Source organism: Ovis canadensis, chromosome 16 (assembly GCF_042477335.2).
Source record: "Ovis canadensis isolate MfBH-ARS-UI-01 breed Bighorn chromosome 16, ARS-UI_OviCan_v2, whole genome shotgun sequence".
Taxonomy (NCBI): domain Eukaryota; kingdom Metazoa; phylum Chordata; class Mammalia; order Artiodactyla; family Bovidae; genus Ovis; species Ovis canadensis.
This window is the reverse complement of record NC_091260.1, coordinates 29,950,830-29,966,774: the sequence shown is the minus strand read 5'-3', so window position 1 is coordinate 29,966,774 and position 15,945 is coordinate 29,950,830. Positions and strand designations below refer to the sequence as shown.

The 15,945-nt window shown below is 34.7% G+C and overlaps 1 protein-coding gene across 3 annotated transcripts in view; it reads left to right on the top strand.

The window, feature by feature from the left end:
- Window positions 1-15,945, top strand: part of IPO11 (importin 11) — a 189,076-nt gene that overhangs the window by 40,937 nt on the left and 132,194 nt on the right. For all 3 annotated transcript variants that reach the window (XM_069556319.1, XM_069556320.1, XM_069556321.1), the window contains exons 6-9: window positions 4,146-4,278; window positions 9,001-9,059; window positions 13,206-13,254; window positions 14,666-14,736. In XM_069556319.1, the coding sequence (XP_069412420.1) occupies window positions 4,146-4,278; window positions 9,001-9,059; window positions 13,206-13,254; window positions 14,666-14,736 (312 nt within the window). The remainder of the gene's footprint in view (window positions 1-4,145; window positions 4,279-9,000; window positions 9,060-13,205; window positions 13,255-14,665; window positions 14,737-15,945) is intronic.

Sequence of the window (15,945 nt, the reverse complement as noted above, 5' to 3'; positions counted from 1 at the left end):
TAAAATCTTCCATACTGTATTACATTGTTGTTATAGTCAAAGCTAAAATTCAGCAAAAATTAAAAAACTGAAGGATTTATGATGAGTAATGTTCCCACTAATAGCGTATATATTTGCATGATGAGGATAAGAGAAAACTGCAGTGAGATGAAGTCAGATTACAATACTACTGAATAGTCTTCCTGATGAGTTACTGTTTTATGAATAAACTAACCAAAGAGATCCACATAGCTACTTTGGGATGGGCTGATTGGCATAAGATAGCTAACTCAGCCTCGTAAAAGAAATTTTCATCCTCATTCCTTATAAATTTATAATTTCATGTTTGGTTCTGAGGGAAAGTTCCCAAATAGTTAAAAGTTTTGAGTGTTAAATTTGAGAATGCCAAGGTGCCACTTATACTGTGTAGCTCAAACCTTCGGGAAATTTACAGAATAGTGAAATTTATTTAAAACATTAATGTGTGTTTATAAGCAAATCATTAAGTAGGTTAAATTCATCGTTTTCAGTTTTGGGTGATTCTAAATGCTGTTTCTAAGTCTTGTCTCTTGCTTTGCCTAATTTTAGATTGCCTTTTAAACACATTGTTTAAAGAATGACTCCTATGATCCATAGAGTCATTTCTGCTATGAACCTATGTGGGGATTTGAGAGAGAGAGAGAGAGAGAGAGAGAGAGAGAGAGAGAGAGTGTGTGTGTGTGTGTGTGTATCTGTGTGTGTATTTGTGTGTCTGTGTTTAGGCTTATATAAATATGAGGGAAAGAGGAAACTTTTCATGGAAGCTTTAATCAAGGAAAAGCTCAAGATGACTAGCTTGATCCAAAAAAAAAGAGCTATGCACTAAACAGAACAGGAGATTTTGAATAAAGTATAGTTTATCCTTTCTGTTTGATTCACAAGGACTCTTGTCCGGGTCCTAGGAAAGGGGACTCTTAAAGCATTGCTGAGTTATACTTTGTTTTTTACCCGTCTCTTTATCCGTCTGACAAATATGTGAGTTGCTACTCTGCTAGTCACTCTATTGGAGAAGGCGATGGCACCCCACTCCAGTACTCTTGCCTGGAAAATCCCATGGACGGAGGAGCCTGGTGGGCTGCAGTCCATGGGGTCACGAAGAGTCGAACATGACTGAGTGACTTCCCTTTCACTTTCCACTTTCATGCATTGGAGAAGGAAATGGCAACCCACTCCAGTGTTCTTGCCTGGAGAATCCCAGGGACGGGGGAGCCTGGTGGGCTGCCGTCAATGGGGTCACACAGAGTCGGACACGACTGAAGTGACTTAGCAGCAGCAGCAGCAGCAGTAGTCACTCCATTGGATGCCTGAACTGCAGCTGTGAGCAAAGGTAGCATCACAAATAGAGAGGAGAGAGTTCTCACCTCCTCCTCCCTCACATTGAGTTCATACTCTGTATACCTGAGAGCATTGTCTAGGCATCAGTAACTAAGGACAGCCTTATGGCTGTTACTAGGTTTAGAGGTTTTGAGAAATCTTAGAGCTGGGTCAAGTAACTTGTGTTGAGTAGGCAGGCAACCTGCCATTTCTGGGAGAGCCGAGCCCAGAACCTAGTTCTAAGGTTTGGTTTGCTGCCTTGGGGCTTAGCATGAGTGACTTCATCTTGGGCCTAATCTGATTACCTTAGCATACGTAATCATTTAACTTTTATCATATAACATGCATAAAAATAGTAATTTAATATGATTTAATGTTGTTCAGTTGCTCAGTTGTGTCCAACTCTGTGACCCCATGGACTGCAGCACACCAGGCTTCCCTGTCCCTCACCATCTCCCAAAGCTTGCTCAAATTGAGGTCCATTGAGTCAGTGATGCCATCCGGCCATTTTGTCCTGTTGAGATGATATAATGTAATTAAATATTTGTAGCCAATTTTCTACATTTTCTTAAATACATTATTACAAGTGGTGTGTTTGAGCCAGAACAATGAATATGGTTGATACCTCACATTTGGTCATGTTTCTTAAGTGTCTTTAAAGTTCGAATAGTATTCATTCTGTGTGTGTGTGTGTGTGTGTGTGTGTGCGCGCGCGCGCGCGCGCGCGTGCACATCATTGACATGTTGTTAATTATCTTGTTGAGTAGGGTTAGGTTAAGCAAGTTTTGAGAGCTCCAGTTTGTGGATAATTTTTATTGCCCCACTGTTAGTGATGAATTACAAGAATTTGATTTAAACATTTTTTGGTGCTTATTTTTTTTAGGGGAAAATTGGTCCTGAAGCTAAAAAGTTTAAGAATATCTAAAATACTAAAATAAAATTTGCCATATTGGTTTGTTTTTGATACTCAAGGAATCAAGTTTCTCACAGATTTAAGAAGCTACTAAGCAGTCAGTGGGTGGCACTGTTCCTTCTGGTTTAGAAAAAGAAAAATGCAAGTATTTGGGATTTTCATGAACCAACACCTAAAATATTTTATTAAATAGCTTATTTTTTTATTGTCTAACTAAATATTTCCTACCCCTTTATATTTTCTTGGAGAAAATGTAGAAATATTTTAATCCCTTCTACTTGTCCTCTATTATTTTCTCTTTTCCACATAAGCCTTTCGTGAGCATTTATCAATTTGTATTTTCTGGAACAGATAGAAGCCTGTGAAAGACTTGTGTTTACAAGATAGTTAATAGTATTCCTTCCCAAATTCTTGTGGTTTCTTCCTTCTTTGTCTTTCCACCTCCTTTCACCCTTGGGCTGAGAGCATAGTGCTATATTGCTTCTTCATTCTAATCATCCCTGTTTGTGCAGAGCCCTTTTGTAGACTAGCTAAAAAGAATTAGGAATTGGGACTGTAACAGCTGACTAATGCTTAAAGTAGGTGCTTAGTTCCAGAACTGGAACCTGAAATAAAGGAGAAATATTCAAGTTTTTTCATACTACTGTTTCTTTCTTGATTTCTGTCACAAATGCTGTGTGCCTTCACACTAAAAACAGTGACCAAAGCAATAGGGGTTGGATGACTCCAGTTCAAGCTGTGGGATGCCGCTTTGCTGAGAAGCCAATTCTAGACTGTAACTTAGTGGTTTTATATCTGCAGTTCTGTTCTGGGGGAGAGTCTAGGGGTGGGATAGTATATCTTATACCTTATCAGAACCCAGGAAGCCATGAGAAACTGTCTAACAGAGGAAATGGAGGGGTGAGCAGGAGAGGGTGTTCTAGTAGTCGCTTATAAGCCTTTCATCCTCTTGTGTTCCAGGAGGGTTACAGGATGGTCTGCCCGTACTCATTAGCTGAGGTTTAAGGCTTTGCCTGTGTAGATAGGTGCAAAGTTACAAGGGGTATGGTGAAGGTGTTTTTCTGTATCTGGAAGCCTAGGCCTTTAAAATTACTGCATTAAAATAATAGAAGTGGAATTTGACTTTGTCATAGAAATGTCATATTTACAGGATTGCATTTCTGACTGGTTTCTGATGCCTGATCTTATTATAAATAGTTTCATTAGTTGAAATGACATATCTCAAATAAGAAAAAATCATTCTGAAGTATGCTAATGATCACTAGTCAAATGCACTTTCACTAAATTTTTATTTAAAACAAATGGCCATGTAGGCTGTGGTGGATTGCTCTTAGACTTTCTGGAAGAAACTTGAAAATACCACTAGAGTGTGGTTCTCATTTTGAGTCAGGATTTCGAATACTGGTCCATATTAATATGTTCTTGACTTTAAATACTCCAAACCAGGTGGGTAGAATTGGCAGAACACAGAAATTTAACTCCTTTGTATTTCTTAGTATGTTGATTTATCTGGAAACTCAGTGAGAGTCCATAAGTCAAGTGTCTTCAAAGCCAAGCGTTACAACCGTTATTAATAGTGGAAGAAAATAAAAGAGTAAAGATTAGAAATGTCAAACTGCAGTGCAGGCATTAGGCTAAGTAATACTTCAAGAAACTAATAGTATTTGCGGGGGGTGGCGTATTTATGTATGTGTGTTTATAATGGCAGCAAATGTAAACTGCTTCCTGCTGGGCATTGTGACTAAATATTAGACAAGTGCATTGTGACAAAAAAAGTTAGACGTGTTGCTATAAGTGATTCTTGACTTTTGAATTTTGTTGAAAATGTATTACTATGTAGGTCTAATGATTAGTGGAATCTGTAATAATATTGTGAACAAATTTGTTGATATCTTTGCAGTTAGCTTCTGGAATTTATAGTTTTGCCTGCTCTCTGTGGAATCACCACACAGACACATTCCTTCAACAAGTTTCTTCTGGCAATGAAGCTGCAGTTCTAAGTTCACTTGAACGAACTCTACTATCCTTGAAAGGTACTATTAAGCTTGACATGTTTATTTTTGAAACAGCTTACCTCAGAATAGTGGCCAAACCCTTCCTCTCTATGGATTTTTTGTTTCCAGTTGCACTGATAGAAGAATAAAGGGTTAATATTTCCCTCAGAGACAAGGGCTCTTGTGTTTTTCTTTTGTGAGAGTAGCTCTTCTACTTTGTCTAATCCATGAGAGTACACACAGTTCAAATGGTTAGTTTTAAGTTACATTCACATTACTGGCCATGGTTCTGAATACATACCTTTCAAACACTCCCACTTCTTCTTTGCTTCATTTCTCATTCTGGGCTACTGCTATTCATGCCAACTTTCCTAAACTTCTGTCCTTAAGGCTTAGTTGAGCTCTGTCTCCTGGCTTTCTTCCCTGAGAACTCATCTTTCTTGTTTGTACTTAGATTTTAGAAACTGCTTGTTGGGGTGCTTTGTTGGCCTGTGTTTTCTGATGCTTTGCTTATGGGCATCCCCCTTGCATAAATCTCTTTCACTTCCCTGAGCTGAGCTTATCTTGATGCATGTGTTCTAAGGTTCGTTTTCTTTCTAACATTCACCATCGTTTCATTCTTTGTCTTCCTTCTGTTCTGGTTGCTTGAGGCTCTTTTGTGTTTCTTAGTTTAAACTCAAGCAGCCTTTATTTTTCTTACCACAGCTCATTTTGCATTCTCTGTTTTATTTGTAAGCTCTTTTATCATACTCATGCTAGTACCTTACAGTGGCATTACTTTAGTGCCTCACTTGTATTAGGCAGACAGTGGATGCACAAACCCCAAACTGTCAACACATTTTGATGTGGACAAACATGAATCATTTTAAAGGACCGTTCACATGTAAAATCCAATCCATTGTACAGGTGGTTTTACAAGTGAATGAGATGATTTTGTCAAAGTCTTGGAGGAAACAATTAAAAGGCCTTAGAAATGTTAACTCAGAATTAGAGAAATTGATATATAAGATTAGACGCACAAGTGAAAGTGAAAGTCGCTCAGTTATGTGCGACTCTTTGTGACCCCATGCAGTCCATGGAATTCTCCAGGCCAGAATACTGGAGTGGGTAGCCTTTCGCTTCTCCAGGGGATCTTTCCAACCCAGGGATCAAACCCAGGTCTCCCGCATTGCAGACGGATTCTTTACCAGCTGAGCCAGCCACAAGAGAACTCCAAAGATACACAAAGTGGTATATAAGTAGTGTGTTTAATGATTAAGGAATTTTTCATGAATCCTTTTGATTGTAGAATTTTCTTGTCTGATTTCAAAGCCTAGCTCCTGACACAAATGTTGCCATACTAATCTGTGTTAGCACACTTAAAGCTTTTCAGCACCTCAGCATTTCAGGGTCTTAGATACTCATTTGCATCTCTAAGGCATCCTGACCTGGAGAAATCTCATAGCATTTTACTCTAAAATACTCCTCTGTCCAGGTATAAATGTCTGTTCTTTCATGACTTAAATGTACTTAGGACCAGAGCTTTTGTCACATGTCATCTTTGCCTTTATACCTGTGCGTGTTTAGTGTCTTTTGGACATGTGTGTGTTCATTATTTCATTCACCATATTTATAGGTAGGTGCTTGGCACCGAGGAGACAGACATAATAAAATGATTCTGCAGATACATGTAAAATGACATCTGTGATGGGGCTTTACAATGTTATGATGATTGATAACGTCAGAAAAGACTTCCCTGAGAAAGTGATGTTTGAACCAAAATCATAAAGCGCAAATGGAAGTTGACTGGGTGATAAAAGGAGAAAGAAAAGACTATCCCAGATAGTGTAGACCGAGGTCCTGTGATGGAAAAGATCTTGTCCAGAATAAGGGATTCAACTTAAACCCTGTTCTCTCCTGTTATGATACAGTAACTTGAGTTGTATGTAATTGATAGTATGAAACCAAGGGTATTTAGATATTTGCACTATAAATTTAATTTTAATATACTGCTTTCATTATTGTTTTTTATTAGAGTATAGATTTATAATGTATTAGTTTCTGATGTACAGCAAAGTGACTTAGTTATACATGTGTATTATTTTTATATGTTTTCTGTTACGGTTTATTATATTGAATATAGTCCCTGTTTTATACAGTAGAACCTTATTGTTTATCTGTTTTATATATAGTAGTTTTTTTCTGCTAATCTCAAACTCCTCTAATTTATCCTTCCTCCAAGTCCTTTTCCCTCGGTAACTATAAGTTTGTTTTCTGTATCTGTGAGTCTGTTTCTGTTTTGTAAACAAGTTCATTTGTGTCATATTTTAGATTCCGCATGCAAAGTTATATCACGTGGTATTTGTCTTTTTCTTTCTAACTTGCTTCACTTAGTTTGATAAACTCTAGGTCCATGCATGTTGCTGCAAATGGCATTATTTCATTCTTTTTTATGGCTGAGTAGTATTCCATTGTATATGTATGTGTATATATGTATATATGCTGTGTGTGTGTATGTATGTATGTGCACATACACACACACACATATCTTGATCTGTTTTCTTATTGGTGGACATAAATGGCTGTAGCCCTAACTATGATCTATCCTGAAGGTTGATTCCATGTCTTGGCTATTGTGAATAGTGCTGCTGTGAACATTGTGGCACATGTATCTTTCTGAATTAGAGTTTCCTCTAGCTATCTGCCCAGGAATGGGGTTGCTGGGTCATATGGCAACTCCTTGTTTTTTAAGGAACCTCCATATTGTTCTCCATAGCGACTGTACCAGTTTATATCCCCACCAACAGTGTCTGAGGGTTCCCTCTTCTCCACACCTTCTTTAGCACTTATTATGTGTAGACTTTTTAATCATGGCCATTCTGACTGCTGTGGTACCTTATTGTAGTTATGATTTTCATTTCTCTAATAATTAGTGATGTTGAGCATCTTTTCATGTGCCTGTTGGCCATCTGTCTATTTAGGTCTTCTGCCCATTCTTTGATTGGGTGGTGGTTGTTGTTTTTTTTGTTGTTATTGAGTTATATGATATATGAGTTATAAGAGTTGTTTGTATATTTTGGAAATTAAGCCCTAGTTAGTTGCACCATTTGCAAACATTTTCTCCTTGTCTGTAGGTTGCCTTTTCATCTTGTTTATGGTTTCCTTTGCTGTGCAAAATCTTGTAAGTTTAATTAGGTCCCATTAATTGATTTTTGCTTTTACTTCTATTGCCTTGGGAGACTGACCTAAGAAAACATTGGTATGGTTTATGTCAAAGAATATTTTGCCTGTGTTCTCTTCTCCGAGTTTTATGGTGTTGTATGTTTAAGTCTCTAAGCTATTTTGAGTTTATTTTTGTTTATGGTGTAAGAGAGTATTCTAGCTTCATTGATTTACGTGCAGCTGTCCAGCTTTCCCAGCACCACTTGTTAAAGATTCAGTGTATATTCTTGTTTCCTTTGAAGATTAATTGACAGTAGGTGTGTGGGTTACGCTGCCTTTACACTTCACCTCATGAACACTAACTCTTGAGTTATGTAGGAAGCAATGTGGTTTATAAAGTTGTTTTCTTAAAGTGAAGTGACTTTAAATTTGATAGTGTAAAGTGATAGTCTGATGCTGCTATCATGCTGGTTGTTACTAAATTCTGCTAGGTGTTTTGCATGTATTGTACTGTTGAATCCTAACCCTATGAATTAGGATTTATAACCACCTTACATTTTTTTATAGTTGATTTACAATATTATATTTGTTTCAGGTATTCAACCTAGTGATTCAGAATTTTTATAGTTTATATTCCATTTGAGGGTGTCATGCAATGTGGGCTGTATTTCCTGTTGTGTGTAATATATTGTAGCTTATTTTATAGAAGACTTTGTTCCTCTTAACCCCCTAGCCCCGTTGTCCCCACCCCCTTTTCTTTCCCCACTGGAATCACTAGTTTGTTCTGTATTTCTCAGTTTCTTTTTTGTTGTATTCCCTAATTTGTTTTCTTTTTCATATTGTATGTATAAGTGATAATATACAGTATTTCTCTTTTTCTGTCTGACTTATTTCACTAAGCATAATACCCTCCAGGTCTATCCATATTGTCGCAAATGGCTAAATGTTATTATTATGTCTGAATAGTATTCCATATATATCACATCTTGTTTATTATCTGTGTAACCACATTTTATAATTGAGGAATGTACGATAAGAGAAGTTGCCCAAAATAATACAGTTTTAGACACTGGAGCTAGGATTTCTAAGTCTAGATCTGACTTCAAATCTATTATCCTGCTTATCTTCCTATGTATATCAGTTTACTCATAAAATGTGATGCTTGTAATTGAGCACTGTAGTCTATTTCAGATTTGGAATAGAGTTTAATCTTTATATCCCTTTTGGAGATACTGTATTTTCATTAATGTACCTTAAAACTGAATGAAGCTTTTTCATCACCATTGAGTCATACTTTATGGAATAGAAGTAACTTTCTCAACTTCAACCTATAGGTATTATTGCAAGTGAGAAGTACTAACAATTACGTAAATTGAACTAAAATTTGCAGTGTGGCTTTAGAAACATGAGTACTTAAAAGTGAGAAGAACATTGCTTCAGAGACAATAACTTGGCTTTAGTTCCATCTTTCCCACTTGGGAACCAGCCAATGACCAGGAGTTACATTTCTTTATCCAAGCTTGATGAGGCTTTGTGATTCTGAGTCTTTTATGGTTATGATTATAATAGGGAAAAATACGAAAAAATAAGGTTTGAGTAAAGCTTGATTTTACTTTTCAGTGCTGCGTAAATTAACTGTTAATGGAGTTGTGGAACCTCATAAGAATATGGAGGTGATGGTAAGTAAAAGAAGTCATTTATTTTTTTGTAACTTTGGAAAAGTGCTTGGTATTTCCTGCATGTTATAAAGCTTATTCTTTTTACTTGGCATTCATTTAAAAGTTTTTTTATTAAGTGACCACCTAATTTCTTCTTTTTTTTTTAACCATTCTGTATATGTTATACTATACTTTCAGACTTGTGATCTGTTTTCAGACATACAGAAAATACGTCAAAGCAACTATTATGTGAAAGGGAGGAGCTAGAACTAGGATGGTTCTCAAGATGCCGTGGTACATTGAGAGTGTTTATTTGAATTTGAAATCAAGTGAACTGTTAGGAATTTGAATGCTGTGATAACATTACTAGGGTCAGTGTAATTGATTTATATTCTTCGTATTTTCCTTTGTTTTTATATACTTAAAATGAGGTATTTTTCTCTTGAATCATAACATTTATATTTTTTCTTTGTAATCAATTATAAATATATATATATATGAGACGAAAGCTCCATTGATAAGCCCAACAAGTTTTGAAGTGTACTCATTTTTGTATCACGGCATCTTCTTTCTCTATATGCAAAAATGTATAGCTGCATATATTTTATTCCTGAACAAAGTGGAATTGTATCATACTTGTTCAGATCTATATTAGCTTTCACAGTGAGTTTAGGTCAGCTAGAATGTTACTCTGTGAATTGCCTTTGGGGTGGCACAGAAAGCTTGGAAAAGGTATATTTAATTGGTTCTTTAGGTTTGTCCTACTACATCTACATTTCATCAGAGTCACACTTTTATTTTTTTGAACTTTGTGTTTCTGTAAGATTTTGCTTGAAATAGTGGTTCTATTGTTAAAAGAATTAAAAACTGCTAATATACATCATTATAATGTGAATGCAGTTTTTTTCTATAAAAATATTACATTTTTTTTAAAGTTAAAAAACTCAGAAGAGGAAGTATAAAATAATAAGTCATTTAAGAACTTACTATGATAACAGTTCTAAGTTTCCTTTATAATACCATAAACATACTATTTTAGATATACTTTCTGTCTTCCTCAGTTTTATATCAACGAGACCTACATGCTGTTTCCTTCCTTGCTTTTTCTTAAACTCAGTGCATTGTGGATATTTTTCGCATGTCAGTAATATTGTTATATATCATGTTTTTAATGATTTTATGCTAAATACAATTACTATTGGTATGCAATTAAAAAAAATAAAATTAATCTTAGATTTTCTATAATTTACTTGCCCAGTGATCTCTCTTTTTTAAATATAAATTTATTTATTTTAATTGGAGGTTAATTACTTTACAATATTGTATTGGTTTTGCCATACATCAACATGAATCTGCCACAGGTGTACACATGTTCCCCATCCTGAACCCTGCCCTCCTCCCTCCCCGTACCATCCCTCTGGGTTGTCCCAGTGCACCAGCCCCAAGCATCCAGTATCTCTTGATGACATGTAGTTTGTTTCCAGTTTTTAATTGTTGAGCAATGATATTAAAATGAACATTAGGGTGCATATGTCATTGTGTACTTTTCTAGTGATCTCTAGGATAAATTCCTAGAAATGGAAATGTTGGGTTAAAGTATATCCATATTTATGATACTGATGTATAATACCACATTACCTGAAGATATATGAAAACCAACCCCAGTTTTCAATACTGATACATTTAAATATTTTGGTTGGCCAGAAAGTTCGTTCCTATTTTTCCATAACATCTTTTGGCCAACCCAATATTTTATGTTTATTGCCATGCTATCAAAAAACATTTTCTAGAAACCAGTTTGACAGCTCCCTCAGTGCCCTCACGAGAAATGTAAATTCCATAAATGCAGAGAATTTTATTCACTCATCACTCCAGAGCTTGGGATAATATCTGCTATATAAAAATGCTTAGTAGTTAAGTAAGTGAATGACTGTGTGATATGGTAGAAATATATCAGAAGGCTCAGTAATTATATATAATATTCTGAGTATCATAAAATTAAGATATTGAATATGTTTATCAGTTTCTTTTCAGTGTAAATGAGCTGATATGAATCACATTTCTATAAGTTAGAATAATAGTTGTCAATGGATACTCTCCATATTTTGTGAGCCTTAGGCTTTTCCTTGAGTCTTTTGCCTCAGAAGCTGTATGTCAGCTCCTGTTCAGTTAAACTTGCTATATTGTGGTATTATTGATTAGTTGTAAATAAGAATAGAATTTTAACAAATTATGGACAACATTTCAAAAGATCTTAAAAATAACATGGGGTGTAAATGATGCTTAAGAAGCACTGTATACTAGTGGTGAGATTTGGGTTTCTGGAGGCAGACAAATTTGGCTTTGAATCTTGGCTTGGTCTTTTCATGATAACATGGCCTCAGAGTGTCTTCCTTGGTACTGAGTTTCTTTTTTTGTAATATGATGATGAAATAATAGTACATATCCCATTGGATGTTGTGAGGATTATGAGAGAGAATGATTTTTGAAATGAGTTCAGTAACTAATTAAACTGTTCTGTAAATTGCCATTTGATGATTATTTTAAGAGGTTCTTATTATTATATAACATTAGTCAAGTTACTTGGTTTCTTTCGATTAGTCAGTTGTCCAATTCTATAAATTCCTGATCCTCTTGATGAACTTACTAAAATTGATGTCTTTCATAAGTTTCTGCTCTCTTTAGAGAACTCTGACTGATGCACTAATTTTGTTTAAAAGAGAATAAAATTCCTTCTGTCTTGTAGCTACTGTATGGGACCATTGCATTGAGCTTCTGTATAAATTTAACATGCGTATGGGATCTTGGTGATTTTATTTTTCCTATATTGAAAATTCTGCTATTTCATCATCCTAGAAATTACTTTATTGTTAATTATCATTAGTTATAATTTATTCTCAACTGTGTTTAAAAAGATTGAAGTAGTATGAAAATGAGAGAATGATGAGATAGCCAGAGGATGAAGCAGTAGTGAAATTGGTTGTTGTCCTGAGGTTTTCCTACTGTTATCTACTGTGTTGCATCATCTTTCAGGAAGGTATAAAAGAAGACCACAAACACTATCTCTTTGCTATTAGTTTTCATTTAACACAGCTGATAATTCAGTTTTTCATTTTCTGCTCAAAATGGCAGAGAGATGAAAATTGACAGAGGAAAATGTTTCATGATTTTTACATGAATCCAAAGATGGATACTGTTTAAGATACTGGTAGCAGCCCCCTAGACCCCAATGGTGATAGTGAAACTGCCTAAGTGGCGTTTTAGCCTCTGTGACTTCAGGTGATGACATCCTAGGTGAATTGTCTCAAACTCAAAGATTGATGATGAGCAGTATATCTCTCTATTTCAAAGAAGAAATAACAGCATTCTCTTCTAGTCGGTCATTCATCAGGAAAGTGTATAGTATTTTGTGACAAAAACCTGGACCATCTCATTTGCTAAAAGGACATGTGACATCTTTTATGATGTTTATGCACCAAAATTTATTGACATGAAAAAGTCTGTGATATTGAAATTCTTAAACATTTTAATAAAGTTTTTTTCAGTATCCCTTTATATTTATTTCTGCAAAGTTTTCATAACATGTCTTAAAAAAATATAGTAAAAGGTGTTTTGGACCCATATGGTAAATGGTGATTCTTGCCTTCTCTGATCTCTGAAGGCTAATGTAATTGAATACTTGAGATTGAAAACCTCTGCCACAAATAGTTGATACCATTTATTCATATTAGGAATACTTATTATTGCTAAATACCATTCCTGGCTTCTGGGATAGAGCAAAGCAAACAGGCAAAGTTCTTAAATCTTAAGGATCTGACATTTTAGGTGGAGGAGACTGATTATGTCGGGATTATAAGTCCTATGGAAAAGAAATAAACAGTAAGAGGAATAGAGGATATTTAGTGAAATAGAATACTTAATAAATAATTTTTTATTTATTGCAAAATGATTTAGGTTATTGAAGTGAGACACTGAGGAGATGAAATACTGTTATTTACTTGTGGAAGATTGAAGGCATTATTATAGTAATGGAATGATTTTTACTTTATCTAATTTTAACTTTTTAATATGATATGATAAGTATATTTTAGTTTCCCTGAGAAAGTGTATGGTAAATTCTTATAACAGAATAAATTGAAACCCTTCAAAAATGTTTTTCTTTTCTAGGGTTTTTTACATGGAATATTTGAACGTTTAAAACAATTTTTGGAATGCAGTAAGTACTTCCATGATAGTAGTTTTTACTGTAGAATCCTTTTGTATTAGTAGCTTCTGTTTGGCACATGCAAACCTCGAGGGGCTGGAATCTTATATCTTGATAATTAATTATCTAAAATTAAATTGGAAGCTCAGTTTTGTCTTCATATACCCGTTTTGTCCTAAGTATTGAAGAAGCCTTTTTCTAAAACTATATTTTGTGTCAATTCCTTCTTTCCTGTTTCTACTGCTACTACTCTGTTCCATGCAGATGCCCACAACAGTAGTATGTTTAGCAGATAATCATTGAGTATAGGCCCTGTACCACATGCTGTTTAGACATTTTGTTGATTCTGTTTTTTTTTAGTACATTTAGTATATCTGTTTGCTATAAATATCCTTAAATGGTACTTTCACTGTGCAAATCTCTGGTCTGCTAACCATTACTGACCGACCTGTAGAACCCTTTCTAATCTACTACCCCATATGGAAGAATTCACTGTTTACATTTGTGTTGTATTATGCTGGTGATCTGCTATCCTTTTCTCTTCCCTATGATTATAAGCACCTTTTCTCAGAATGCACACACATGCCACACAGGATACACACATATATGTATATTCTTGCACACACATATGTATAACATGTATGTGTGTGTTTTTTATGTGTGAGTATATTTGGAGACTTAGTACCCTGAGAATATTCCTTAGTGTACTCACTTTTAGGGGAGTTGCTGATTATTTTGTCAGTCATTTTCAGTTTAGTAGAACCATTATTGAGTCTGTTGCTAGGTACTATAAGAAAGCTCATATGATTTCTCTTTCCTTAAAAGTAGTAATTTTTCTCTGGTTTTCCCCATGGGAGAATAAAAGGGAAGGATAGAAGTCCATCCAGGAGAGGAGAATGACGTAACTGATGAGACAGATTATGAGGTGTATGATTAGGGAGCAGGCAGGATAGTTAATGAGCTGATGGACATTATTCTGAATGTACAAAAATTCATTACACCAAGAAAATGATCAGAAGAAAATTGTTAGAAGATTTAAGAAAAATAAGTATGTTAATCTTTGAATTCTTTGTTTTTATTTATGTTACTTGAAAAGTATTTTAACTATGACAACATGGTGTTGCAGATAAAATTGCTACCTTTTTACTATGAAATGGGCTCAGTTAGTGTTTTAGGATTAATTTTGTGAAATATGGCACTGAGCATTTCTGTGTCAAGCGTAAAGTCTTGCTTTCTAAAAACTTAAATGTTATGGTTTACTTATTTGTTGTTTGGAGTAGGAGTGCACACTCATGACTTCATAATGCGAAATGTGTGAAAACATATCTGACAGTATTTTTGTAAAAAGTTTTATCATTGTCTTGGTTGTAAATTTATAGAATATTATTAAGTTGTGCTAATATGTGAATTGTATTTTTAATAGGTAGAAGTATAGGTACAGATAATGTATGTAGAGATAGACTGGAGAAGACCATCATTCTTTTTACTAAAGTGGTAAGTTTTTTTTTTTAATCTTAATTATGTTTTCTCAAGTGAAATATAGATACTTGAATTTAGTAAAGAAAGTGATGTTTTTTAAGCATACATTTTTGATTTAGTGTTAAAGTAACTTATTTTCTTACTGTGTACAGGAAAGCTAAAAAAGCCCTTTGTATCTTAAAGCCTTTAGAATACATATAATGGTTAAATTTATATATACCATATGTCAAAGTGTATAAGTCACCTGGATATAAAAAAATCCATCCTAATAAAAGAGAATTTGATTCCTCAAAGTCTCATTATTCTCAAACCCACTGGAAAAAGCAGAGGTAAAAAAGATAGTGCAGCACAGCATAAAGTAGGTAAGATGTTACAGTAGATAATACCAAAAAATCAGTATATTCATAATGATAGTTTATCATCATTAATATCACATATCTTTTGAATAGAATTGTATGGGTGCACTGTCTGAGGCAATATGTATATATTTCAGATAAAATTATTTTATAAAAAAAATAATAGATATAGACAGTCAAATCCACAACATGGAAAACTCTACAGGAAATGATCTGTTACCTCAACGATGTGGTCACATCAGGCCTCATTCTCCCATAAAAAGTTCCCATTTCGACAATAAAAAGTTCGCATGTTTTAAAAAAAAAGAATCGACACTATTGAATCCTTATTCAACTACAAGAAATTTGTGTGGGAACTTTCCTGGTGGTTCAGTGGTTAAGAATCCCTTCCAATGTAGAAGATGGGGGTTCAATCCTTGGTTGGAGAAGTAAGATCCCATATGCCACATGGCATGGCCAATTAAAAAAGTAATAATTTATGAAGTTCATGTTTATAATCTCATGACTTTATTAAAGCTTTTAAAATTGGAACATTTTATATGTGCCTCCAAATAGAATGTGTTAACATATTCCTTTGTTTCTAAACCCCTTCTCCTCCCATATTTCTTAGAAATTTCTAGTTAGAGAAGAAACTTGATCACATTCAGGCCTTTCTTCTTGTTTTAATGATGGGAGGGAATGGAGTAGGGTGACAATGACAGGAATATTTTACAGGTGATGCTGTGTATTTCCTATTGCATCGCACCAGGAGATGCACAATGTCTGATTGCTCAAAGTTGTTTATTGAGTTATCCATTATTCAGTTCTTCAACAGCCTTTCCCTTGATTCTAGCAGCCATCGATGATCATGGCTTAGATTTTTTGTTTG